General features: G+C 38.7%; 3 protein-coding genes across 4 annotated transcripts; all 3 read right to left on the bottom strand.

The window, feature by feature from the left end:
• Positions 1 to 2,619: 2,619 nt before the first annotated feature.
• LOC116174441 (15-hydroxyprostaglandin dehydrogenase [NAD(+)]-like) lies at positions 2,620 to 4,299 on the bottom strand. Its single transcript, XM_031492361.1, has 5 exons — positions 3,617 to 4,299; positions 3,452 to 3,578; positions 3,266 to 3,372; positions 2,887 to 3,215; positions 2,620 to 2,834 (listed from the first exon to the last, which is right to left on the bottom strand). The coding sequence occupies exons 1-5, from the start codon at positions 3,710 to 3,712 to the stop codon at positions 2,696 to 2,698; spliced, it is 798 nt and encodes a 265-aa protein (XP_031348221.1). The 5' UTR covers positions 3,713 to 4,299; the 3' UTR covers positions 2,620 to 2,695.
• Positions 4,300 to 7,678: 3,379 nt separating this feature from the next.
• Positions 7,679 to 8,836, bottom strand: LOC116174189 (15-hydroxyprostaglandin dehydrogenase [NAD(+)]-like). The gene is made up of 5 exons (XM_031492064.1): positions 8,650 to 8,836; positions 8,484 to 8,610; positions 8,330 to 8,436; positions 7,964 to 8,277; positions 7,679 to 7,912 (listed from the first exon to the last, which is right to left on the bottom strand). Exons 1-5 carry the CDS (start codon positions 8,743 to 8,745, stop codon positions 7,780 to 7,782), a joined length of 777 nt encoding a protein of 258 aa, XP_031347924.1. The 5' UTR covers positions 8,746 to 8,836; the 3' UTR covers positions 7,679 to 7,779.
• A 10,424-nt stretch (positions 8,837 to 19,260) lies between these two features.
• On the bottom strand, positions 19,261 to 27,761 carry LOC116174922 (15-hydroxyprostaglandin dehydrogenase [NAD(+)]-like). Of its 2 annotated transcripts, none has more exons than XM_031492954.1 (5): positions 27,617 to 27,761; positions 27,450 to 27,576; positions 27,293 to 27,399; positions 19,509 to 19,837; positions 19,261 to 19,456 (listed from the first exon to the last, which is right to left on the bottom strand). In XM_031492954.1, the coding sequence occupies exons 1-5, from the start codon at positions 27,710 to 27,712 to the stop codon at positions 19,324 to 19,326; spliced, it is 792 nt and encodes a 263-aa protein (XP_031348814.1). In that variant the 5' UTR covers positions 27,713 to 27,761; the 3' UTR covers positions 19,261 to 19,323. The 2 variants fall into 2 exon arrangements, with proteins under 2 accessions (XP_031348814.1, XP_031348813.1); XM_031492953.1 differs by lacking the exons at positions 19,261 to 19,456; positions 19,509 to 19,837 and adding exons at positions 20,915 to 21,107; positions 21,162 to 21,490 and having other exon boundaries at positions 27,617 to 27,760.

Below are 27,761 nucleotides of genomic sequence, written 5' to 3' on the forward strand. Positions count from 1 at the left end.
TTTATTTATAAAAAAGTCAGCGGCTACGCAAAGCTGACCGGTTCAAGCTAATTTTTGAAATATCTTATTTTCCGTAAAGGCGCAAAGTAAGCGGCGCATAAACGACTAACTTCTAGACTTAATTATTACCAAATGATGTTACAGGACGTGACAATAGACTTCTGAATTAATTGCGTTAATGTATTCTGTCGTTCTCAACCGCCGATAGTAAAAAACACGATACCAGTTTTGTAACCGTTCCGGTGGAGATATTTACATTATTTTTTCAGCATCCGAAAGCTCTCGTCATTTGGAAAAATTAATATTTTGTTATTTCCGCTTTGTTTATTAATTGTTAGAAGATTTTAATTTCTCGCCGTTAATTTAAAACAGCAGATAAGCAAACCTCTCGCTTGACCCGAGAATTGCGATCAACAATACATATTAACTGGACTAATTTTGGAATTTCAACCCGACCAATTAAGTAAGCATAATTAGTCATTGGAAGTGCGCTAATTTATCAAGATCTTGAAGCCGGTTTCCAGATTTTTAGGATGTCAGGGAGAAGTTTTAATGTTGTGCGTTATCATACGGATTCACCGTGATTTTTGGAAAGTTTCCCTATTCGAATTTGCGGAATTCTGTAAAAGATAAGAACGTGATTAGAAAGGGTCTTCTGTATTTTCAATTTTGGTGAGTTGAATTTGGTATTTGATTTTAATGTTTACCGCATTGTTAATTTCAAGGTAGGTGTTTAACACTAATCATTATTTTGGTTCTCCGTCTGAATGTTATGTAGCTTCCGAAATTCCGAGACCGTCCCACCGACCTTGGACAGGAGCAAGGATTGATAATCTCCTGGTGGCGCTCGAGATTTCCGCAGACGTTTCCACCGTCTGTTGTTTTAAATTAAATTTGCCAAGGCACCGTTTTGCGTAGATTGCCGAACGTTTTTCGCATAAAATTTGGCGTCCGAGGAGGGGCAAATGAACCGTTTTAACCCTTAAGCAGGAGTTGAACTTCCACTTGCAATTACACATAATTTGACAGCTCATACGCCGACCATTTACCCATTGGTTACGCTAGAGGGGTGTACGACCGATCCGATAATACTGTAGCTACTCGAGGATGTACGCAAAAACAGGAGCCCCACAGAGTTCATTTCGTAGTTCATTGTTCTGCAACTGTAGGTCACGCACAGTATCTTTTTGAATTTAACTATTATTCATCCCCACATAAGCAAAGCTGTACCTGTGGAAAAGATTCATAACTGCGTACGTCGGCGTCGTACGTTATTACTTTTTAAATTTCTTTGAAGTTGTTTTGGTGCAATATCGTTGACCTACTTCATTGACGCGTTTGTGGATAATATTTTATAAGTTTTAAAAGCCGCTAGGTATGTATTTTTGAGATGACGCAACAATCAATTAACATTGAATATTTCTTTTAGGATTTTTCTTTTGGTTTTCTCTTGTCCTCCTCGATTTCTACATTGAACGTTTCGAATATTACGATCTACTTCGATGTCCTTAGTGAAATATCTACGTGGAGTTTCGATACCTACGATTTTATGTACGTCAAATTTTGTCGTTACGAAAAATTCATGCCTACTAGCTTAATTACGTTTCAAATCCTTTAGTTTTGTTTTACGAAAATATTTAATTATTTTTGAATTGTAAATTAGTTTCTTGAAATTACGTTACATTTATTTTTACCGCTACTGATTCCACAACTCGTTTTCGAACAAAATTTTGTATCTGCTTTTTAACGTCATTTGAATATATTTTATGCCGTCTTCTCAATAATCCCATTCTTTTGTTTTGTGTTTATATCTGATCTAGGGATGCAGTACTGGGCTCATAGGATCCCGAAATACTGGGATCCCGCAGCATTTTTGAGGGATTAATCCCGTATGTAAATGGAGCGGAATCCCGAGGGATTGCGGATTTTATCGACCAAGCGGTCACCATGTTGTTTAATTTATTAACAAAAGGCGAACGGAAAAGTGCAGCAGATGCCTACAGGTCGTTCGTCAATCGTAAGGTCATTGGCTTTCCGTTTTTCTATACATTCGCACACTCCGTGAATTATTATTTCGTCCTTTTTTGTTGACGTTCATCCAATAATTACGCGCTAACTTGTATGTGTAATTAACTTTGTTAAACAGCTAGTGAGTGCGAAAATCTGACTTGTTTTGTTACTGTTTGGAACATAGGCACCGTCATTTCCAAAAAAGGAAACAATAAAGTTGCAAATTTTCACGGCGTAACTCAGCGATGATTCTATAGTCGGTCCGTGCGGAGCGCAGCGCCAATTTTATTTGGATTGACAGCCGTAAGCGGAAAGCATCGAGAGCTCTTGGTGCACAAACAATAAATGTATTTATGAACAATTGTTCCATCGCGTTGTAGTTTCCGTCGGGTTACCATTTGTTGTTAATTGCCCCGTTATGTATTTGAAGTAGCGTCGTAGCGTATTGATTTAATTACAAACTATTAAAGAGATCTACTTGCAATTTTGCATCAAGAGGGTGCTTGTGGACACCGAGTGCTACAAAAAATTTAAAAATTGTAAACAACCACCACGTTGAACAAGGCTTAACTGTTGCTTTACAATTCAACATAGTTTTTGTAATAAAACACATTAAAAATTAGTGACACAATGTTGTTATTTGCAAACAAATTGCGAACAATCATATTTGGTAGCCTCCGATGGTTCACGAATGTGGAACTCTCATATCGCTGTAATGAGGCGTTTCAACTTGATAGGCAGGTTCGTCATTTTCAATAAGCCACACGGATCCACTCTGACCATGTTTTATTATTGCAGTAAGCTCCCTCGCAACGTTATTAGCCCTATCACAAGAAATTTAATAATTGCGGATAGTTAATCTACTAACATCCTTACGACTGTAATTGGAATTTCTTCATCACCTCGGTATGCATTTCGATTTGTTTTTTGCTGAATCGCTCTTCCATATTTTCCAACAAAAGCGGCGTTGCAGTACATCCTGGACAAATGGTAATGACTTTAACCGCAGTACTTTCGTAGTGTCCGTGTAGACCAAGCGAACGGCCCAGTCCCACAATGGCGTGCTTCGTCGTGTTATAAAACGGGGTATGTCCGGCAGTTTGCAGTCCCATAATCGACGATATATTAATAATCACGCCTTCTATGGCACGCCTGTACCTTTGTAAGTAATCTAGAGCCAATAAACATCCGTGTATAGTTCCATTCTAGAATAAAATAGGTTTCCATCTCTCCATCCGTTTCTACAAGCACTTACAATGTTCGTTTTAATCATTCTTTCCCATTCTATTTCGTTAAATATTCCAGCGCTGTTAATCACGATGTCCAAATTGCCGAACTTCTCCACAGTTGCTTCGAAGGCGCCTAAATTCAAATTACGTCAATGTTAATTTTACCATTGACAATGAAAGCAATACAACAGATTCCAAAGTGAGAGTCTCACCTTTAAACTCGGTCACATTTCCAACATCCGCTTTAACGAAGATGGCTCTATTGGCTCCAAACTCCTCAATAACTTCTTGACCAACTCTGTCACCGGCGGTTTCATTAAAATCCACCACTGTAATGGCCTAATCGGGAATATAGAAGAGCAAGTGGATTTACCAACCTTTAAACCATTGGCCATCAACTCCTTAACGATAGACAAACCGATTCCAGACGCTCCTCCAGTAATTAACGCGACTTTTCCTTCCAATTCGAACATGTTCCTCACATTATATAAGAAGTCGGTCAAATTTGAGAAGGTTTCTTTATCAAACGGTTTAGTGATAATCGTTATCTTTCGAAGCACTCGGATAAGAATAATGCAAAGTATTACAAGGTGTAATTTGAGCAATTTTGTTGTTTGTTATTGAAAGATGACGTGGATATTACATTCGTATTCTGCCCAAACATTCTCTTCCATAATCCCAATGTTTCGTTTTCAACTACTTTCAAGTATTCATGGTTAATGACGAAACGGAGCATACATTTTCTGGATAAAATTTCCTATTCGGATTTTTATCATTTATATCATTTTTTGATATGGTCAGAGACGAATTTCAGCACACGCAGGTGCTGCTCTTCCACTTAACCTCAGTGAGTGTTCGACGTTAAGTCAATGGTGTTTTAAGTGATTTCTTTCCCTGTTATATACGTTCCAGTTTAGCTGCCCGTGGCAACATTATGGTTCATTTTAACCTTTTTCGAGGAAGTTGAAGATGATCACTTTACGGAAAGGTTGTAAGTAAGAATTCCATAATATAGTATGGATCCCCCCGTGTCTCAACTTTAAGTTAATTGCAAGTACCTACATATCAATTATATTTGGTTGAGAATCACTGTCATTTTTTTGGAGAACCACTGTATTCTTCCAATTTGTATAGTATTTCGTCCTAGCGCCGTGGATTCTCGAAAGCGAGTTGATTGCGCATATTAGCTTTCGTTTCCTTTTCATTCATTTTTGGTGCTGCTGCTGGTCTAATTGCAAAATCTTTAAATATTATTTCTGGCGATTAACCAGTTGTGGTGTATTTCTCGAAGGAATCGAGTTATGCACTTTTCTCTCAATTTGGAGGATATAAAATTTTATTCAATACGTAAGTGGCTGCCATTTGCTAAGTGAATTGTTATCTCGTGTATTCCTTTTAAGATTACACTATTCGCAGTTTGAAGGGATTTAATTGTCAACCGTTGTCGTTTTGGCGTTTTATTGTCATAATTAACCCTCTTCTTAACTTGAGGTGTATACGTCTCGTCAAATCTGTCACGTACCACAATCACTATATCGTCGGCATAAGCAACTATGGTGTAGCCCGCCTCACTGAATGTCCTCAGCAGTCCGTCGACCGCCAAACGCCACAGCAACGGAGAGAGAACTCCCCCATGCGGGCATCCTCATGCAGCCGGAACCACTACAGCCTTATGTTAAGCGAGGCTGTAATATTCCTATGTTTTAGCACGGTATGTATCCATCTATACACGGTGGTACATATACTCCCTTACTTTCTATAGCAGCTTTAATCGATTCTAGAGTGGTATTGTCGAATTGTCTCTTTATCTAAAAACGCCCCTAAAGCCATCTCCTTATAGGAGATCGCCCTTTCAGTTACGTCAACTACTCCATGGATTGGTATTTACTGATGGTTTCCAGCCCTACAACCTCATCCCTTATGTGTCGATCAATAACTTTCTCCATTCGTTTTAGGAGCAACGACGTTAGACTAAGGAGTCTAAGCGACTTCTACGTCCATCCATGTCACAAGTGTGTATCCAAAAGCCCTTAGTAACATACATAGTGTGGAGGCTAGTAGGTCGAGATAGCAGAGTAGAAAGGATTCCATCCATCCCTGGGAATTTATATGGAGGGAAACTGCCCACCTAACTTTGGTTAGGTTCACTATCTACCGAACCAAAACCCCATCTCTTCCCTTCCCTTTGAGGAGTGGTTCCAGAGTAATTGGTTTGCCCGCATCATTTTGAGGAAGGGTTTTGATCCTAGTGTGATTGAAGCTAAATCTTCAAGGTCTCCTTTGCGATCTTTGTATAACCCCCCTCAAATTTCTTCAAGGAACCTATTCTACCATCTGTGCCTTTTTGTACAGCTTTTTGGAGTGTGGCACCTTCTGGAATTTGTCCAATTTCCTCACAGTACCTCCTAGACGAGTCACGTTTTGCCTTTCTTATGATATTGTTCTCGGTGTACACGGCTCCCCCGTGTTTTTTGCCTTACAAAAACATTGCTAACCTGTACCCGCAATCAAGAGATTCCCTTGTGCCACCGGAGCACTTTGTTAGAAGTTCTCCTTTCTTTTGTGAGACAGCTTGCCTGAGACCATGCGAAGATTTGATTTCATGACTTCCAGTTCCACCGAGTTATTGACTCCTGCGGAACAGTTCTCCAAATTGGTCTTCCGGTTCTCTTCAATAGAGGTCCCAGTTGGTTCTTCTCGGATTTCTAGATACGGCTTCAGTCACTTCGTTTGATCGACTGTCAAAACGAATATATCCATGGTCAGATCCCGTTTGGGTACTGAACAGCATGCAGTCACAGTTCCAAACGTTATGTTAAAGAAAAAAAACACAAGTAACCACTGATGCGTTTGGGTCGGAATATAAAACTTCACGGAAGGATTTTCAAAAATGCATTAGACTAGCAAAGGATCAAGCATGGGAGAAACTGATGAAGGATCCTATGGGTGAAACGCTACAAAATAGCGTACAAGAAATTTTTGCCTGAAATACCGTCTTCCGAATAAGAAAAAAATAACAGTGGAGGACTGGTTTCCAAAAGTGCAAGTGATCATCTGGAACGATAGGTGCCGATAACAGGCATGGATCTTTTTTGATAAAAGGGAACTTGGGGTAGTGGTCAATAAATTGCGTTACAAAAAGGCACCTGGGCCGGATGGTATTCCAGTCAAAGCCAATGGAAGAAAAATGTTGGAAACGTTTAATGGTCTGCTATCCAATTGTGACAGATCTGGATCTGGAAGAAATCCATCTTGGTGCTCGTGCCAAAAGCGATCGAAAGGTGAAACCAACGAAGTTCGGGCCTTTCTGTCTGCTGGAAGCTGTAGAAAAATTGTGTAAACACTTGAAAAGGGAAAGAATTTTGAAGCACCTAGAGGAAAAAGGGAATATCGGAAAATCGGCTCGGTTCTATGGAGGGGAGATCCACTCTGAATGCTATGAAAGTAGTTTTAAAGTTTTCGGGATCGCGGGGATAAAAAAACTTTTGCCTGCTGACGACACTCAAAGTAGAAAACGCACGTCACTCGATAAAATGGGATAGAATCGTATATGCGTTTGAAACATGGGATTCCCCTCCTCCAAAATTCCTGGAACAAATGGTAAAATGTTACCTTTGGCACAGATTTACACTAACGGGATAGGAGAAAGAACTAAAGATTACGTGGGGAGTTCCGCAGGGATCGGTGCTTGGCCCGACTCTGTGGAACATTTTGTATAATCCAGTCCTGGAACTGCAAAAGTTGCATTTTCCGACGACTTGGCTCTTATTACTGTAGGGAAAGCTGCTCAACTGGCAACAGAGATGGTCGGAGACCGAAAAGGGTAGATAGACATGGAATGGATAGAAAGGAGATACCGGATAGGAAAGGAACGAAAACCCTGGTGCTGGTATTGCAATTGCAAAGAGGACGCTCCCGAGCACACTCTGCTTTGATGTCTCGAATGGGATGGGGAACGGTTGATTCCCTTTAATACAATCAAGGAATAGCCTAGAGTAGGTACGGTATGCGAAATAATGATGAAATTGGAAAGAAATTTGGAGAACAACATATAAGAAAATTCTGCAGATGAAAGAACAATGCGAAAGGAAAAGAAAAGAAGAAAACAGAAGATGAAAACTATATTACCATGGCTAACAAAGGGTGTGCGAACATCGGCCCACCCAACCCGAAGTAATGCTCACGCGGTTCCGGGTTGGGGATGGAACTATGGATGACAGATGAACGGTTTTAGTGAGAGGCAGCCCCTGTTGTAATAGCTCTGCAGGTATCTACTCCATTATAAAACAAGTAAAGCAATTTACTGTAGGTGTGTCATATATCGTTCAATTTGGGGTTAACGAATATAGGGTACTCTTTGCCTACCTTATTTACGTGGTCAAGTTGATACTCAAAGGAAAAATAAAGGAAAGAAAGATACCAAAGAAAGCATGTTCAGGTAGAAGGATAGAAATTTATTGAGATACCGGTCTTTTAGGGGGTAGAGTAGGGCCAAGTATATATAAAAAAAATAACGTGCTAATTTTGTTGGTTTTACTCATTACAGGTGTCTCAGTTTCTCATACTGAGGCATTCGAATTTTGTACGCGGGTTCCCCTTTCTCAATCACCCACATCGATCCGTTCATCCCACTTTCTATTATCGCTGAAATTTGCTTTGATACATGACTCGACCTATAATAACACACATTACTTGCTAGGTATAGTTGTAACTTAAACTCTTACGATTGAAAACGATACCCCTTCACCACAGTCGCGAAAACCTCCACCTGATTTTCACTAAATTTGCTTTTGACGTTTTCCATTATAGGTGTTTCAGTTGGTCCCGGACAAACGGTGATAATCCTCACATTGCTATTTTTTTCCATACTCAGGGAACAACTGGCTGCTACAATGGCAAATTTCGTGGCGGTGTAAATCGGGTTGTATCCTGCAATACGCAAACCAGCGACCGAGGCTACGTTTATTATTACTCCTTCAGATGAGCTTTTTCGTTGTAGATACTCGAGGGCTAACAAATTTCCGTGTATGGTTCCATTCTACAATGCAAAAGTTGTATACAACTAGCGTCATTTATAACAAATAACTTACAATGTTAGTGTTGATCATTTTTTCCCATTCGATTTCGTTCATTATCCCAGCGTTATTAATTACGATATCCAAATTATCAAACTTCTCCACAGTTGCTTCGAAGGCACCTAGACACAATTTACGTCAACTTTTCGATTGACACCCTCACTCTCACCTCTAAATTCGGTAACATTTCCAACGTCCGCTTTAACGAAGATAGCCCTGTTTGCTCCAAACTCCTCAGTAACTTCTTCAATCACCCTTTGACCGGCGGTTTCATTAAAATCTACCACTGTAATGGCCTAATCGGGAATACGGAAGATAACAAGTGGCTTACTAACCTTTAGACCGTTGGCCAGTAACTCCTTAACGGTAGACAAACCGATTCCCGACGCTCCTCCAGTAATTAACGCGACTTTTCCTTCCAATTTGAACATCCTCCTCACGTTACTAACGCAGTGGGTTGAACTATAAAATGTTTGCCCTCAGTTATCAATCGGATAATGATAATGATTATTATCTGTCAACTATAGTTTTGAAATTTGTACTATTCAAACACATTCCGGTGCGGTTTTTTCCACTGCGTTCGCAACAATTTAATACGTGATTTATGTAAAATTGATTATTTACAGGAAGTAACACTAATAACGAGAAACCAAATTACGGTCCTTAAATATAGGGTGGCGCAAAAAGAATGTATAGATGTAGAGCATCCAATTTCGGCAACAAACAGTACAGCTTCGTATTTTTCAGAAATAGTTATCGCCCGCACGTTCACCAGATCTATTGGTTTCACTCTTTGCTATATTCTATTCTATTCTATGCGCAGGGGAGCCCGACCGGGCAGCACTTAGTCACACCAGAGGCCCATTGTGCGTACCCCCTTTCTTCGCAACTGAGTTCAGAGCCCGTTCCTCTCAATGAAGGATAGGACCCTGTTTAGCCTAAGTTGCTTCACCCTCCTCGGTTCCAGATATCTGTCTCCAAGGAGTTGATATCTGTCCCTGATCAAAGCGTCACAGTGGCAGACCACATGCTCGGTAGTTTCATCTGCCTCGCCACAGAACCTGCACGTGGACTCCTCCGCGAGCCCAATGTTATGCAGGTGATAGTTGACCATCCAGTGTCCCGTAAGGACACCGGTGATCTTCCTAATCTGGCTTCTATTCAGTTTTAGAAGCTTAGAAGACCCCGATTTGCCAAGGGGCCCTGTTAGAAAGGCCTTGGACTGTCGGAGTCCGGTTACTTGTTGCCACTGAGCCTGGAATTGACTGGTCAACCAATCTTTAATCCTGGCCCTAACAACGGAGGGAGCAATCCCTAGGGTAGGCTCGGGCCCGACGAAGACCCCACCACTGCCTTCGCGAGCCAACTCGTCCGCCCCTTCGTTGCCCCCTATTCCGCAGTGCGCTGGCACCCAAATCAAGCTTACCCTATTAGACTCACCTAATCTATCTAGAGTTCGCCTGCAATCAAGCGCGGTAGCTGATCGGAACCTCTCTACCGACAGGGCCCTCAACGCCGCCTGACTATCGCTGCATATGTATATATGCTTATTGTGATAACCTCTTCGGAGGTTTTCTTGTGCACAGGTCATAATGGCTAACATCTCTGCCTGAAACGCGGGGCTATGCTAACCAAGGGAGACGCTGACGCTGGCTTTCGGTCAATCACCACATATACCCATGTCCGTTCCCCTTTCTGTTTGGGACCCGTCTGTAAACCACACGATCCCCTCAGGTTTGAGGAACGGGCAATCCGAGTTCAGCCACTGCTCCATATCCGGGAGAATGACTTTATAACGCTTTGGTCTTAGCAAGATAGCCCGGATCACGTCCCTCCTTGCGAGGAGGGGATCGGCCCTGAGGGTTTCCTCCTGCCTCGATCCTTCCATTCGTCCCAATCGTTATCACTGCAGTGTAAAGCCAGTATACCAGTTCAAGCCCCATGTACAACCAAAAGCCCTTCTACATGCCCATAGACATGCAGTGGCCTTTTTGCTTATGCGCTCAATGTGCCCTATCCAGGTCAGGCGAGAGTTAATTATGACTCCCAGGTGTTTCACTGACCTGGTCAGACCCAGTTGACGTCCTCGAAGAGCGAGTCCAGCAAGATCCGCTCTCCTTCTATTCGTGAATGAAACAACCTCGGTCTTTTCCGGGTTAACGGAAAGGCCATGGCTACTGCACCACCTATCCACCTGTTCAAGAGCCCCCTGCATGAGCCTCTTTCACGGTGTTTGGAAACTTCCCAGTTATGACGATCGCGAGGTCGTCCGCGTATCCCCCTCGTTCAAGGTGCGGAGGAGCCCGTCTAGTACCAGGCACCACAGCAGTGGAGACAACACCCCACCCTGCGGACATCCTCTAGTAACCGATGAGCTCATCCCCGTCATCCCAATTGAGGATATAATGACTCTTTCTTTCGAGCATGGTTCGGATCCATCTTACGATGGACCCATCAATACCAAAGCTCTCAGCAGCCTCACTAATCGAATCGAACGTGGTGTTGTTAAACGCACCCTCGATATCTAAAAACGCTCCCAGAGCTATCCCCCGGAAGACATTCCCTTTTCCAGCCTGTACACCAGGCTGTGTAGAGCCGTCACCGTGGACATACCAGCCCTGTAAGCATGTTGGAACGGATGTAGTGGTCTACTAACCAGTACGCCATTCCTTATGTATGCATCCACCAGCTTCTCCACCGTTTTTAGAAGAAACGATTATAGGCTGATGGGCCTATAGTCCTTCGCCACGTCATATTTGCTCTTTGCTATAGGTTTGGATTTAGAGAGTATAGGCAACTGGTGATGCACATGTAATTCAATGGGGCGTGCATTGCCTCTGAACTTCATTCACCATTCCATAAGCAAGGGGTGTATATGATCGGAAAAATATGCATTAGGTAGATAGATGTACAGAGCATAGTTTCCATACAATATAAACTGATATTTTGTCCACTAATATATGTTTAAAAAATCCAGAAAACATGCGTCAAAAGAGTTCATAGTTTAGGAATTAATTGCAAAAATTAGGGAGCAATTTAAGCAATACGGGTGTATGGGATCGGTAGCGTGAATACTTATCTATATTTTGGCAATTCATGTGAAGCTCAAAAGTTTTCATAAAAAAAGTGGTGAATGAAGTTCTGAAAAATGGGCATGTAAACTGGAGAAATGGAAATAAACTACGCAGCTGTGACTAATATCGCGGTCAACAGTGTAGCTTCTTTCTCACAGAGGGTGCCACCAAGAGTTTTAGGAAGTCAGTAAAAAATACGATAAAGATATGAAATAGGTAAGCGCTTTTATCTTGCGATGGAGTTGTTCTTACTTTTTAACTAGGCTAGTACTAGTACTGTGTAATGGGGATAATAAAAGACCAAAAATTTACGAGCAAAAAAAACTAGCAGGCTATGTAAGTTGCCTATGCTAAATCATTTAGTGATTCTCTTTCAAGGTTGAACAGAGCGTGCGTGTAATAGAATTTGCTGACAGCAAGAAAAAGATCGTCACTGGTATATTATTATTTTGTCAACTACTTGCTTCGAAATTTATTTGGTTTCTCTTTCTTATTCATTGCAAAAGGTACCTCCTCTACCTATCGTTTTATGAAATAAATAATAGAAATGGGGATAGGTAACATTCCTTTACAACAAATATCAAAATTTTACGTAATTTTTAGAACAAAGGGCTGTTGTATATTGTTGTTGATGTCTGGCAAGATGCGACCTTGTGTGGGTGTTTATTTGTAATGCGATTTGTTTGACCGTCTACCCTATTCTTTATCTTTGCTGATTGCAGATTAAAATACCGTAATTTATAATCCATACCTTGTTGCAAATTAAATTTTTTGAACTTCAATAGTTCCATTGAATAAAGCTCTTTATTCAATGATAGTACCTATTACATATTAGTATTAGTTTAGTCAGTTTAGTGTAATGTGTAATAATTGACCTATACAGGGTCATTCAAATTCAAAGGCCACCATGGGGATCTCGGGAACTGTAAGAGATAGGTAGAGGTAGTTTACATTTGACAAAGTTACCCTTGATGGTAACATCATCTATTTTTAATAAGAAATAACGTTAATTCGTAAAAACGCAAGAAACTACTTACGTACGTTACTTAAGACAAAGGCAAAAAAGATATTTTACAAGCATTAAAAAAATTGATGTGTACATTTTTGAAATCAGAAAAAAATTCTCTATCAAATGACACAAAAAGTAAAAATTACTTCCATAAGAAACAAAGTTGATGATAGTTAACCGGAGACGAAACGTCAAACTTCAAATTTAAAAGTAGCATCTTGTAGAGGGAAAAAAGTGGCCATAATAATGTGTCATTTATTATTAAATATCTTTGTAAACAACTATTAACTTCAGTAAAAAACAAAAACGATTTTCAAAATCTCGTTTTTTCCGGATATCTCCGAAAGTAGTCAGAATTTTCAGTTTCAAAACTGTTTTTGTTAAGCATCAAAATACACAACTGTGCCAAATTTACCACCTACCTATCTCTTACAGTTCCCGAGATACCCATGGTGGCCCTCGAATTTGAATCGGCCTGTATATTACTAATTTACAAAAGACCATCCCTCGAATGTAAGACATGGGGAACAAATGTATATTTAGGTATAAACGGCTAAAAAATTAAAAAAAAATCGGTAGATATACCGTATGTCCCCGGATTGACCTTTACAAGAAGAAAAACTTTTACTATACTTTTTGACAAAAATACATTCTCCATAAAAGCTTTTGCTTGTTCTAATTCGAAATTTCCCTACCGTTTCAGAGAAAAATACAAAAAAAACGAAAATATGGTTGAACTCTTGAACTAAGTCCTAAAAGTCAAAACGCGTCTCTACTGTAATAACACTTCGTTAGTTACAAAGTCTTCGTTACCTGTTATTTGAATAGGCACTAGGATCGTTTTATAAGTATAACACACTTCGTAATGACATTGAATAAAAACCTCTTTATTCAATGGTAACAATGAAAAAGAATTGAATTTCCAAAGGTGCTTTCTTTAAAATGTCGGCGTTTTACCGTTCAGTGAAGGAATCAAGAGTTTTACTGAGGGCCCTTCCAAACAAAAAAAAAGCCCCTGTCGCCACTTGTGAACTAATTTTACGATCTTAATTTTGAAAGTCCCCCATGCCAATAATTACGCGATTTTTACTTCATACGTTACAAGCGGTTCATTATTCTCCTCAAGTTATGTGTGGTAGAGCGCTAATTATAATTTTGTTAACCTAGCAGTCTGTAAGGAGCCGTGAACGACCTTGCGTTTGTGTTTTGTATTTTCTTGTCGTGTGGTTATGCAAATCAAATTGCATTTTTTTTAAAGCTCCCTCTGTGTTGTTTGGGGCCCACTTAAAGAGAGTATAATGATTTAAATATTTGTATAGAAAACTGCTGTAGTTACGCTATTCATTATTAGGTACCAGCACATTCTAACGAAAAAAACTTTGTCCTTTACTATGGGTACTTCTCTTTTCAGGCAATCCCAGCCGCTGTTCCCCATCAAACAAAAGCAATCCAGAATTTCTTGTGCCACTTTTAGATTGCAATGTACAAGAGTTAATTCCTATTTATCACTTATTTGTACTCAAATTCATAATAAAATGAATAACAAATATATAATAAAATGAAATAAATAAACAAATAAATGAACCCCTAAAGCTGATCTAAAAAAGGGAAAGAGCACCTCGAGGTGATGCTACGGATCATTGGATTTGATCCATTTTCAATAGACATGTAGCATTAACACTCTGTAATTGGGCGAAGCCTGTTGAGGACCCAGAACAAGAGAGGAACAATAAATAAATCAAGAAATAAGTCAATAAATAAATATATAAATATAGGTCGACACTGTGCAAAGTTTGAACCGAATCGGTCAAAGCGTTTGGCAGTTATGGTGTTCACGAATAGACAGACAGACGGGCAGAGACTACCCTATAAAGCTGGCATCGCTTTGCTCTGCCGCTTAATAAACATCTAAAGCGGATCTAAAAAAAAGCGACAGGGCGTGACCTAGGTATGACCCTACGGGGTCATTGAATTTGATCAATTTTCAATAGGTTTCTTGCACGTGGCATATGAGTCAAGTGTGCAAAGTTTGAACCAAATCGATCCAAGCGGTTGCCAATTATCGTGTTCACGGACGGACAGACGGACACCATAAACTTCCCTATAAAGCTTCCATGGCTTTGAGGTGCCGCTTAATAAAAATTTTATAACATATTTATTAAACCAATTTGATCATTTGCGATTTGCCAACTCAAGATTTTATTTTTTTTTAATAATATTTGTTTCGTCATAACTCAAAAAGTACTTATAATACAGGCCATTTGTGCTCAAACGGGCATCTAGCGGGAAAGTTGTGGGGTAGTTTTGATTTCTTTGATTCTATATGTTTTTTGGGGTGCTGAATCCAAATCTGAAGTTTGCCAACAAAATTTCATGACGCAACATTGAAAGAAATACAAAAGAAGTTGAAAAAGATATTTTTTGGCAGTTTTGTGCTTACAACTTGAAAACTATCAACTTTTCGAAAATAACCCTCCTATTCAAAAGATTTTATAACTGTTCCGTCTGGTATAAAACTCTCCCACTCCTTCAGAGACCTTCTAAACGACATCGGCTCACAATCTTGGATAGTGTATTTAAAAGACCTAAACATTGATAGAACAAACATTCTATAAAACTCAAAGCGTACGTGATTCTTCAGAACACCGGGGCAAGAGGGATAATGCCGTTGAATAGGAAATCAATATACCCTTTTTGCCATTTGAATTTTTTGATTTAATAATGACCACAGCGCAACTTTTCCAAATTCAACAATAATTATTGAATCATGCTACGGTAGGGTCTTGTAATTTGTTTATCTTGTTCGGAAGAGAGTGGGAATAGTTTTAGATAGCACAGTATAAGTATTATATACTTATTATAAATTATATAATAATATGATATACCGTTTTTCTTTAGAAATTAACTTTTCATACAATTCTGGGCTACAATAAACACCTTGAACGTTATGAAAATGAAAAAAATCACCCTTACATATAAAGTTCAAATAATAGTAGGTAAATGCAAGGAATTCACTTATTGACGACCCTTAATATTAATTTAGGGTTTTAGTGCGAAAAAACTATATTTTGTGGAGGCAGCCGAAATACGCCAATTTTCAACTGGCGCTTGAACCCGAACGGTTTATCGAGGAAAAAAACTAAATAGTGGAATCTGTAGGAAATTTTATGTACTTTCATTTTTAATAAGAAGGTTATTTTCGAAAAGTTGATGGCTTTCAAGTTGTAAGCACAAAACTGCCAAAAAATATCTTTTTCAACTTCTTTTGTATTTTTTCAATGTTGCGTCATGAAATATTGTTGGCAAACCTCAGATTCGGATTCAGCACCCCAAAAAACATATAGAATCAAAGAAATCAAAACTACCCCACTACTTTCCTGGTAAAAATATAATTTAACTGTATTATTATCCGATTCTGATGAAAATTATACGACAGATGCCCGCGACGTACTCCATAAGTTGATCTAATATCGGCAACGTATCTCTCCTGGTTACGAAGATAATAATTTTTGTTCGAAAAGCAAATTAACTTTTAAATTTTGTCCGAAACAAATATTAACTATGTATATCGAAAATTGAAAACACACGGCACCAATAGGAATCCATTTGCGAAAGAAAAGCATTCGTTCGGTTCGAACCGGTCGAAAAATATGACCTGTGGAGGGAGCAAAGCGATTTTTTGGCTAAATTTTTTTTGCGATTACTCGAAAACTGCTGGGTCGATTGTGTTGAAATTTATACATCAGACGCGTCCGACGTGCCCCACCGATTGACCTAATTTGGACCCAATCGGCCCCCCCGTTCTAGAGATATGAATTTTGTTATCTCCCGGAAACCCCTATATTTAAGTGGAAATGGCAAAAAATGATCAAATCACAAGACAGGTGGAAGAGGCGGCCGCATTCGTAAGCGTCATATGAGGACAGCTGTAAACTGCTGACCTTTCGAACGAACGAAGAGAATATCTTGGTGGAACCCACAAGACCTTGCAAAGGTTCGCAAGGGGGCCCGCAAGCTCTTTAACAGGGCCATGCGAACTAAGATGCTTACGGACTGAGAAGATCTCATGATTGCTCAGTGCTGGTATAAAGAGCATAGTCGGAGACCTAAACGAGGATCATGGTGTGCCTTCTGTGGTAACAGAGGGTCTTCCTGATTCAAAAACCTTCTTTTTGAAGAACCCAAGGGTGGGGACACTAAGGCTTCCATGCGGCAGACATACGTCCACCGCGGATGAGCCTCTCACATGTCTCCTGGAAATACACTTTCCAGGCTTCCGGGTCGCTATAAGGTAGATTGACAGAAAACTAGCTGCCCGGGGGGTTACCGAGGGATCTCTGAGATAGGCAGTTAACACTTTCAACTCATTTAAGAGTGCAGGATCGGACGGATCATCCCGGTCTCTTCTGGAGAAGGGCCTGGAATCGCTGCTATTGCATGTGTTGCACCCTTGCACCTCTTTAGAGCCTCCCTGGCTTTATAGTATATTCCCGAAAGCTAGAGACAGGTAAGAATTGTGAACCTACCTAAGGCAAATATGACATGGAATGATTACAGGACCAATTGTTTCTTCTATAAACCGCGGAGAAGCTTGTAGATGCGTACATAAGGAATGGGGTACTAGCCCTTAGACCACTACATCCAATTTAAAAGGTTTAAAAGGGTGGTGTTCACGGAGACGGCTTTTTACAGCCTCGTGTTCAGGTTGGAGAGCGGAATGTCTGCTTCTGAGGCAGCCCTGGGAGCATGTTTGATTCCATTAGATGGTTCCGCACCATGCCCGGAAGCAGGGTCATTATATCCTCAACCGCGACGACTAGAGGATGTCCGCAGGTTATAGTGTTGTCCATTTGGATGCATCGAGGCAATCTTGGGTAGGTACGGACGGAAATGGTACGAAACACTCACATTCGATCCCCTCCTCGTATGGAGGTCTTACTAACACCAAAGGGTTATAAAGTCACTCTCCCGAACAGAGAGCAGTTGCCGCTCCTCAAACCTGAGGGGTCCGTGTGGGGATTTATGGTGATCGCCCAAGAGCTGAAATCAGTTTGGCAGCGTGTTTCAGGCAAAGAAAGTAGTCCTCTTGACCTGTACACAGGAAAACCTCCGTAGAGGCTATCATAATAAGCTAGAAAGAAATCACAATAAGCATTATATGAGTGTAGGAGATACAGTAGCAATTAATTGTATCATTAACCCTATACCTACTCTATTCATTTTAAGATGGTAGCGGTAGAATACATTAGAAAGCGTTGACCTTCGCTCTAATTGGTTAAAATACGAGTCAGTGTTACACTGAAAAATAAAGAGAATGACGAATTTTGTAAGCTGGTAGTTCTTGTTACGAGCTAAACTATCGAGCAGGTATCTATCAGTTGTTAATGTCAAATGCTCAAGCGAAATCGTTCTGTTCGCAGTGCTGCATATTTCTATTTTACAATAATTTGGTGCCGTTGTATATTTTTCCTGTGTGTACTTATCTTCAAACGCAGCGCCATCTACTACCTTCTTCTAATGAATGGAGTATAGCCTACTCAAAAGACGCATAAATGGCATCAGATCTTTTAGTTTGTTGTGTATTCTATCTCACTTTATACTGATATAATGTTTATTGAGTTTCCTTGTCGCTTATTTATAAGGCAGACCCGCAATCATTTTTGCGTGCCTGTACATACATATGCAATGGTAGTCAGGCGACACCGAGGGCTTTGTCAGAGGTTTCGATCGGTAACGGCACTTGATTTCAGGTGAACTCTAGATAGATTAAGTGAGTCTAATAGGGTAAGCTTGATCTGAGGGCCAGCGCACTGCGGAATAGGAGGCAACCTCGCGTAGTCAGTGGTGGCGTTTCTTCAGGCCATGCATTATGTGGTATGGGATGTTACGTCAAGTTTTAGACTTTAGTTCCACGCTAATTACGACTTTAGTTCCACGCTAATTACAGGTTTTATCATCATCCGTTTCTTATCAACGTCACATTTTTTGTGAAATTCGTAAGGCGAATGCAAGGTCAACCTGTAAACTCAGCTAATCTGTTATAACCACGTTTGAAATGAACACAATGAACTAGGTCAATGGGTCAATTATAATAAGTATAATTCCTCTCCAAGGGTCATGCCAACCTCAATTTTTTTCTTGTAAAGTAAACATAATTTGTTTGTTGGGAATTGTTGCGAATTAGTAAAGTAATGTAATCGATCACTATTGAATTAGGGGATTCATTAATTTAGGATTCGTTGCGGGTGTCAATTTTTAGATTAATAATTTTGTAAATGAAGTAACTTTCATATTCCATAAATCAGTTTTTCATTGGTGTCATCCCAGTTTTATACAAGGAAAGATAAGCAAAGAAAAAGAAGCTCGTGAGGTACCCAATTTTCATCCACAAGTTTATTGCGTCGTATGTGCCTGATAGTGGTCCAATTGTGATCAGTCTCGAAAGTCCTCGAGACATGGTCTTCTGAATAAGACATCGGCATTATGATGGTTTCGTCCTACGGCCCACTTAAATTGCAATAACCATCACAATGCGGCACGGTCGGTCCTTACAAGAAACATCTGCCAAGTTTACGAACGAGTTGCTGGTAGTACATGAACAGGCCCAGGACACTCCGTATTTCGTGTTTAGCTTTTGGCTGAGGCCATTATTGTTCTGCAAGAATTTTATCGGGATCTACTGTTACTTCATTCTCCGAAACCAAGGTTTGAAAAAAGTACTTTTTTACTAAGTTGAAGTTTGGCCGAACAATAACAACCAGAAATCTTTCCCCTTTTCAGGAGTACAACTTACTAGAGCTCAAACTTATACTTAGGAAACTTTGAGATGGATATTAACTTTGTCTTTTGCAATAAAAAAAACCATTTCCTTATACTTTTATTTATAACTTTGTTGATAAGAAGAGTGTAGCCATAGTTCATTTTGATTAAGGAGCTAAACGCCTTTCACTGTAATGAGGCATTTCAACTTGATAAGCGGCTTCATATTCAACAACCCAAACCGATCCACTTCGCCCACTTCTGATAATTGGTATGATCTCCTTTGCAACGTGCTTAATCCTATCAAAATAAATTTAAGAAATGCTAATAATTAATCTACTGACATCCTTACGGTTGTAATTCGTAGCCCTTCATAACCTCTGCGCCCAATTCTAACTGTTTTTGGGTAAGGCGGCCTTCCATACTCCCCATCAAAAGCTGCGTTTGAGTACATCCGGGACAAACGGTTAAAATTTTTACTGCTGTACGGTCGTAGTGTCCGTGAAGACCCAGTGAACGGCTAAGCCCGACAACTGCGTGCTTCGTTGCGTTGTAAATCGGAGTATGTCCGTACGTTTCCAGGCCGGAAATTGAGGCAATGTTTACGATCACACCCTCGTTGGTACTCCTGTGTCTTTGTAAGAACTCAAGGGCCAATAAACATCCGTTTACGGTTCCGTTCTATAATAAAATGTCGGTTAGCGGACTTGTACACTTAGGTCACGTTTATTGTGATACAGTTAACGATAGATGGACACCTTGGAAAGTAAAGAAGAGCTCGAAGACTTATTATCCCAATTCCTAACATCTACAGTGAATGTCGATAGACGGTGTTGACTTGGTGAGGACGCAGATTTAGAAACTTGTTCTGCAAATGTGTGGGTAAACAGATCCTCTTTAGAGAGGTTATCATCAATCAGCAAAAGCAATTTGGTACCTTAAGGGTTTTTGGGTTTTTCACCAAAAGATGGGAATTTTCCATTGGTAAATGGACATTTAAGGCCGCGTTTTGTTCTATAAATTACCGCGTTTGTATTTTTCCGCCTGCGTTTGTTCGTAAATGAAGATTGGGTAATCGAGACGAGAATCGAAACTATTTGGTGAGCTTTCTTGATGTTCGTATTCCATCTACGTGAGATTGATTTCGGAAAGAAGAAAACGGGAAGTACCTCAAACCTTGAAGGCGTTAGTTTCCACGCAATTGGCATCCAGCTGCAAAGACAACGCAATGAATAAAGGTACAAAGTATTTTATAATGTTACTATTAATGCGATTATCACTTCCTTATTCTTGAACCATTTTAAGCTATAAGATAACATGGAGAGTACAAGTACGAAAGGTAAGTCCGAACGTACTAAACCGAAGAAAGAAGAACACGAATAATCTTATCAATAGAACCACGAACCCGAAGTTATTTCCAACAGTTGTAGCTACAGTTACAAGGCATCGGGTTCCCAATTATGGAAATACCAATAATAAATTGTGACTCATTTTTTCTATGAAATATGCTATCCTAATTCGAAATTTCTCTAGAAGCTTTTTGTTTGCTATATAAACAACTTGAATTGTATTTAATCTTAGTCTTAACATCGATGCCGACGTGATAAAGAGTGAAATCCGTGCTTGTGTTATAAAAGTGATAAATATCGAATTGTTATAAAGCAATCTATTTAAGGACCTTTATAAATTTAGTTCATCGTTAATAGTGTTTCTTCTTGTGAACATTATTAATTACTTCATATAAATAAATCAAGGATGTGCAATAAGAAACAGTTTATAGTTTTATTCTATCAGAATAATTCTGAGTAACATAAAACATTACGCGATTCTTAAGTCTGTGTAATTTGGCATTTGAATTTGATAAGCGTCCTTGCCATCCTCGGCCACCCAAATAGAACCATTTTGCCCATTTTTAATAACCGTAGTGATCGCTTTCGCAACATCATTTGGCCTAAAATTACAAAAGAAAGTACGCGACGCTATGAATAACCAACAACATCCTTACGATTGCAATCCGTAAGTATTTAATAAATACGAAAGGGCCTTATGCTGTTCCATGAGAAGTCTCCTCTCGGCTCCCTCCAGCAGTATTGGTGTTTCGGTTCCTCCGGGGCAAATGGTGATGACCTTTACTGGAGAATTATGGCGGCGAGCGTCGTAAGCAAAAGAACGGCTAAGTCCGACAATAGCGTGCTTTGACGCAGTGTAAAACGGCACAAAACCTTGTATATCTACACCCACAAGTGAAGCTATGTTGATCAGGGCAGCTTCACTTGTACTTCTATGCTTGTTTAGGTACTCTACGGCCAATAATGTCCCGTGTATTGTTCCATTCTACAACAAAGGAAAGTCGGTGCAATTTGGTTACACATTACAAAGACCTACGAATCATATCCAAGACTAACCGATACTATCGGTGACTAGCTACCAAAAGTGCAAGGGAGGGTCAGTCTTTCTCTTTGATTATTCCTGCGTTTGTTAATGAAATTTATTTTACTCACAATCAGGTAGTCATATATGAATTTCCCTAAGCAATCGCGAAACTTTCCCGGCTAGTATGGGTGACTTTCCTACCTGTATATAATGTCAAGTGCCATTAAAAGAACCCATTGAGTAGGTATTTACAGAAACCAAAAGTCAGAACCTTGTCAAAATAAAAATTTTGCAAGGAAAGTAGTATGATCTGACGAAACCCATGTAAACACTTATGGACCGAATACAAAATTCTGGTATCAAGAAAATCAGCATTTAATTTTCGAACGAGTCTTTCTTGCACTCAAATAATATACGTTATTTTTTACGATGGCTTAACTGTCCTCCGATATCTTGAAATATTGCAAAACGGATTTCCTGAGTTGCTGGAAGATGTACCTTTGTCACGGAGAAATGAAATATTTTTTCAACACAATGGGGCGCCTGTTAATGATGAGTAACGGGTCAATATAGACCATAGCAGCTATCGATTAGCGAAAACCCGAAATCTCTAGGTCACCAAGAGGCCGAGATCTCGAAGGAACAGACGACAGACAGACGGACGACGGAAAATTGAGCATATAAGCGTTACCGCTACTTCATTGTGTTACGCCAAAAAAGTAATTAAGAACGCATCCATATTTGGTTTTGTAACGTAGGCAACGTGGTTGTTAAATAGTTTGTTGTCCGAACTATCACTTTTAATTAATTATATAAGTTTGTCATTTTCTGTAAAAGTTCCGTGTTTCTTTATGCAATCAACTTCAGCAAAAAAAAAATTCAAAAAATTGACGTGAAGATATACAGGGCGTTGTCTTCTAAAATACCAATTTTGGGTCAAATCTCAAAAATGATGGATTGTACATAAAAATATCTAAGATAGGTAGCTTTTTCCTTTTTTTCTATCTTACATGGGTAGTCAGATCTCAACCAAAATAGGACCCCGGAATAAAGGTGTTCAAATCATATAACAATTCTTGCACCTTATGAGTTCAACGGCACTAAAACATGTGGAATTTTAATATTGTGATGTGGTGTGTCATTTCTCTAGGTTGAAACAATGCCGAAGATAAGAGCGAGCCACCCTGTAGTGAAAATTTTACGTGTTGATAACGTAAGTTCGGTTTAAGTATTAACAATAGCAGTCGGGACATCGTAGTAAAATCAGTTTCAGAGGACCTGGTTATTTATTGTATAAAATTAGTTAGCAATTGTGTAATTATTAATTTAATGCAATAGTACGTTGTCTAAAGCGGCTAAATAGGGGAACGTGTAATTGAAACTTTAATGTGAAAAAAATAGAATTTAATCGATAAAGCTTATTGGTTCTGTGATAACAATACAATGTGCGAGATAAAAATACGGGCGACGGAGCAGTGTTTCGTGTATCACCGGGAAACTAGGATATGGAATTGAAGAATGAAGGTGGTCTCTACTTTACAAAAATGAAAAATAAACGAGGCTGTTTTTAGGTCGATTGTAAATGTCAACGTATTATCAGTTATAAAATGTTGTTAAAATTTTATCACTAAATCAATCTTGATAATTGTTTGTTCACCCAGTCAAACAAATTATTGGATTATCAAAGTTATGTGTTAAACAAATGGGAGTTTTTGAATCTGTCGCTACTCTGTGTAAAGTGTAAAACCGCGTTCCCATTGTTCAGGCCGGATAACTGTTTAGTCGATTTTTCCGTTTTGCAAACTGGGTGTACGGTTTAAAAAGGGACTGTTAGCCTCACAGGTTTTGTTATTATTGTGTTAGTTTTCTTTCTTCAAATGTGTGTTCCGCGTGCGGACAATTCGCGCTCGGACAATTCGCACCCGGATATTACGCTCCCAGGCTATTCGCTGGACATTTCGCTCCCGGATAATTCGCACCCGGACCATTCGCACTCGAAAAATTCGCTCCCGGATAATTCGCACCCGGACATTTCGCTCCCGGATAATTCGCACTCGGACATTTCACACCTTGGACATTCCGCTCCTGGATAATTCGCACTCGGACAAATCGCACTCGAAAAATTCGCTCCCAAATAATTCACACCCGGTTAATTCTGTAAATCTTTGGTTTATTGAAATTAAATATTTTTAAGAGACTACTAGAAGATTAATAATAGATATTTGGTCTTTCATTTTCAACACATCGCGATTCTTAAGTACGAGTATTTCCATTTCTTAAATATAATCGCGCTGGTTTTTTTTTAAGTTGTATGAAGAGTCTGATATAGTTAAATCCTGTAATTTAAAAACACATAATTTTCATCTACTGCGCTTTTGTTTTGAGAAAATAAGAATAGGTAACTGAAACGTCTTTTGTGGAGTAATTAAATACCAAATAGTTATACCTAGTTATAGTATATCTACAATATTATGTGTAGTATTCGCTACTTTTGAGACGCTCTTAATATTAAAACAGAATCAACATATAATACCGTACACAAACAAAGTGATAAGTCTAAAGTTAAAAATATTTACATTATAAGATCAAGATGAAGATAGAAAAAGGAAGTCAGTTTAACGCTCCCTTACATAAAGATTTCTTAATGAAGACACATAAAAAATTGTTCTTTATTTCTTTAGTTGAAAAGGGTGACAAAGGAAATGAATTAAATTTATTTTAGACAAAACGAGTATGTATAAATGACAATAGAACAATGCATTTCATAGATGGCACTAAATTTGGATAAGTAATTAGGATAATATTATAATTAAAGGTAAATTTGAAAAGACCCCGATAACACAAATTGCACTTCATAAAAAAACAATAAGAGAAATATCGTAATGACATCCTTTCTATTATTTCTGGAAGATGAATAGGGTTTATTACAAGGTAAAAGTAATTAGGTACGAAAAATCAGGTTTAAGTACGTATAAACACAACTAATTAGAACTTTAACACCTGTATAGTATCTTCATTCTTGAACGTTTGACAGAGTGGTATTTTGAAATTTATCTGAGCACGGGTTTTGATTTTGTGTATACTTTTTTTTTAATTTTAAAAAAAGTTATTTCTGGTGGTAGTGTTGTGTTGGTGTTCAGAAAAGGTAAGTTTCCAGTTTTCTTAGAACCAGTTTTACGTTTCTTTGACCACATATGGCTATATGTTGATTATTGGTGACTGAGTAAAATTACACTAACTGCTTATTTTTTTGCGTTATCTTTGCTATGGTAGTGAATAAACTTAAAAGTTTCTTTTTGATTTTCTTACTCTTATTTATTTTATAGTTTGAAGAGATACATGGAAAAATTCTGGCAATTTTTTAAGAGATTGTTAATAATCAAAACAGTAAAGCTTCTAAAAATCTTGAAACGTTTTAGGAACAGGTCGATATTGATGATTTATTCTTTTAAATGTTTGTAATTATTAAGTACCTATATACTTCCTTTTTAATTTTTGTATGGCATACCTGGTACTAAAGCAAAACCCTCAGCATTGGTAATTGCGCAACAAGGAAGATAGGACATCATTGGAAAGGCTTTCCTTCTCTGAATTTGGTGAGACTATAATTTTTTAGATTTGATATTTTCGAAATATTTTAAAAGTAAGTTGAGGGCGCGCTGTTGTTTATGTCATTGGAAGGCTGTCCGGCCGATCACTATGTAATATAGAAGCTAATGCAATCGTGCGTCAAAATTATGCAGTTGCAAGTGGTATAAAAAAGAGAAAACTTGTACCTGCAACGTCCAATGCGCTGGGAATGAAACAACTAAACCAAAAAAATTACATATCCGAATTCAGAGATGTTGATGCACTGTCAGCGATGCGAGACAAAGACATTAGTGAGCAAGTTTTATTTTAGACACTGTTTCCTTCCATGATCAATTTGACGTGCCAAAGCGTTTTTTTGAAAATTATTTTAATTTACAGAAATAGCTATGTATGGTTTCTAATGCACCACCGTATATTATTTAGCTTCGGAGAAATAACACCAAAATCTTCCCATAAAAATTGTTATAATAATAAATGGGTAGATTTTGGTGTTATTTCTCCGAAGCTTCTTAAGCACCCCATTGAGAGTCATGGATCTTCACAATTTCAGTATATTATTTAAATAATAGCCATATAATTTATAGCAAGATCAATTTTTTTCACGATATTTATCAACATTTTTTGCTTTTTTCGTTACTTTACAGTTCTTATCTCTTTAATTTTACGGAAACTCTCAAGAATCTATTTGTTTTACGTTCAAATATGATTATAATTTACTTGAGATTCTTTTAAGACAATACATACGTATTTCGTTATGTGTCCTTTAAATTGACGACATCGAAGGTTAGAGAACTTGGGAAACTTAACTTGCAGCTATTAACAAATAGGTAATAATTGTTAAAATTTTATTTAAACTTTTATATTCCTATTGCAATATTATTTGTACGTGCTAAAAGGTTTCCAAATGAAAAAAACCTTGATTGTGAATTGGTACAATAAAACTGGGTAAATAGGTTTAAGAAATGTCAGGTGACAGTTTTGCTGATAGACCGATACCAGCGTTTAGCATCATCCGTCTACTTGTGAACATGAGTGCATGGACAATTTACATCACGGATGAGTGTCTTTTTGCCTTTTTTTTTGTTTTTTTTTTTAATAAATTTTCGTTCATGGTAGGTACCTTCAGCAAGTGTTCTCATGTTTAATACGGAGATTACAATAAAATAAGTACTAAATTCCAGATTTTGAATGATATGGATGCTATTAAAGTGACCTAAAATCTCTACTGCTTTGATATGGTCCACTCCATTTAAAAAGGTACATAGGATTGTACGTATGAATTCTTGCCTCATAAATACTATTAAAAAAAATTATTCCTCTACAAATTGTATGGTTATTGTTTAACCAACATAAATATTTAAGTGCCACATTAAAATGCCAAAATCAAGGAAAATATCATCAAAAATGGACTTGAAATTTGATTTATTACAAAAAGTTGATAATGGACATGAGATTTAGGCGGTGCAAACTATACGGGGCGCGTAGCAATGGAGTTCGGTACAACGAAAAGGGGAAAGAGATACATAATCTATGAAGGATACATGTACCTCTTTGCTAAGAACTTTAAACTCCAAAACTTCTCATCATGGCTGTGTCGAGCGAGAAGAGCAAAGAAGGATCCATCGGCTCTTAGTTTAACATGCAATGCCAGGATCTGGGTCAACGATGACAAGGTAAGATTAGCTAAACCGAGCACTGATTTTGGAAGTGCAGATGGTTTCCGGGTGCGAATTGTCCGGGAGCGAAACGTCCGGGTGCGAAATGTCCGAGAGCGAATTATTCGGGTGCGAATTGTCCTACAACCAGTATATTCACCTAACAACAAGAGTTTCATGCAGCTACCATTTTGAAAATTATTGGAAATTCACTTAGATTTAACCACCAAGTAAATTATATGTGCTCAAGATCATCCGACACGTAAAAAAATGACCCCTACAAAAATATTATCTATAACTCGATAACCAATTCTTTTTGGTGAGAAACAATTATATAAGTTTGCTAACCAGCCCAAATTTATTGACATTTTTAAGTTATTATTGAGAGAATAAAGTATGTAGTCGAACACGTAGTTACAAAATCGGGGGACGTTTAGACTTTGGTGCGCATTCCACCCTCATTTATGACATGAATACAGCCCAAACAGAATGTGACATAGGTACAAAAATAACTTACAACGTTCGTCTTAATCATTTTTTCCCAATCGATTTCGTTTAGTATCCCAGCGTTATTAATTACGATATCCAAATTGTTAAACTTCTTGATAGTAGCCTCGAAGGCACCTAGACACAAATTACGTCAGTAACGATGCAAAACAAAGAGTGCCTCTCACCTCTAAATTCAGCCGCATTTCCAACATCCACTTTAACGAAGATGGCTGTGTTAGCTCCATACTCCTTGTTAACATCCTCGACCACCTTCTGACCGGCGCTTTCGTTAAAATCCACCACTGAAATTGCCTAATCGGGAGTAGACTAATTAACATCGGGTTTTACTAACCTTTAGGCCATTTAACAGTAACTCCTTAACGGTGGCCAAGCCGATCCCCGACGCCCCTCCGGTTATTAACGCAACTTTTCCTTCCAACTCGAACATCTTCCGCACTTTACTCACTGACCGAAGTGCTAGAAGTTTGTCCTATTTT

This window comes from Photinus pyralis, unplaced genomic scaffold (assembly GCF_008802855.1).
Source record: "Photinus pyralis isolate 1611_PpyrPB1 unplaced genomic scaffold, Ppyr1.3 Ppyr1.4_LG6, whole genome shotgun sequence".
Taxonomy (NCBI): Eukaryota; Metazoa; Arthropoda; class Insecta; order Coleoptera; family Lampyridae; genus Photinus; species Photinus pyralis.

Bases quoted from the DNA above. Each gene is read 5' to 3' on its own strand.
- LOC116174441 (XM_031492361.1), bottom strand. From the start codon at position 3,712: ATGTTCGAATTGGAAGGAAAAGTCGCGTTAATTACTGGAGGAGCGTCT. The intron at 3,579-3,616 runs GTTGGTAAATCC...ATTCCCGATTAG, and splicing joins TGATGGCCAATGGTTTAAAG to GCCATTACAGTGGTGGATTT. The intron at 3,216-3,265 runs GTAAGTGCTTGT...ATTTTATTCTAG, and splicing joins GAATGATTAAAACGAACATT to AATGGAACTATACACGGATG.
- LOC116174922 (XM_031492954.1), bottom strand. From the start codon at position 27,712: ATGTTCGAGTTGGAAGGAAAAGTTGCGTTAATAACCGGAGGGGCGTCG. The intron at 27,577-27,616 runs GTTAGTAAAACC...ACTCCCGATTAG, and splicing joins TACTGTTAAATGGCCTAAAG to GCAATTTCAGTGGTGGATTT. The intron at 19,838-27,292 runs GTAAGTTATTTT...ATTTTATTATAG, and splicing joins AAATGATTAAGACGAACGTT to AACGGAACCGTAAACGGATG.
- LOC116174189 (XM_031492064.1), bottom strand. From the start codon at position 8,745: ATGTTCAAATTGGAAGGAAAAGTCGCGTTAATTACTGGAGGAGCGTCG. The intron at 8,437-8,483 runs GTGAGAGTGAGG...AATTGTGTCTAG, and splicing joins AAATGTTACCGAATTTAGAG to GTGCCTTCGAAGCAACTGTG. The intron at 8,278-8,329 runs GTAAGTTATTTG...TTTGCATTGTAG, and splicing joins AAATGATCAACACTAACATT to AATGGAACCATACACGGAAA.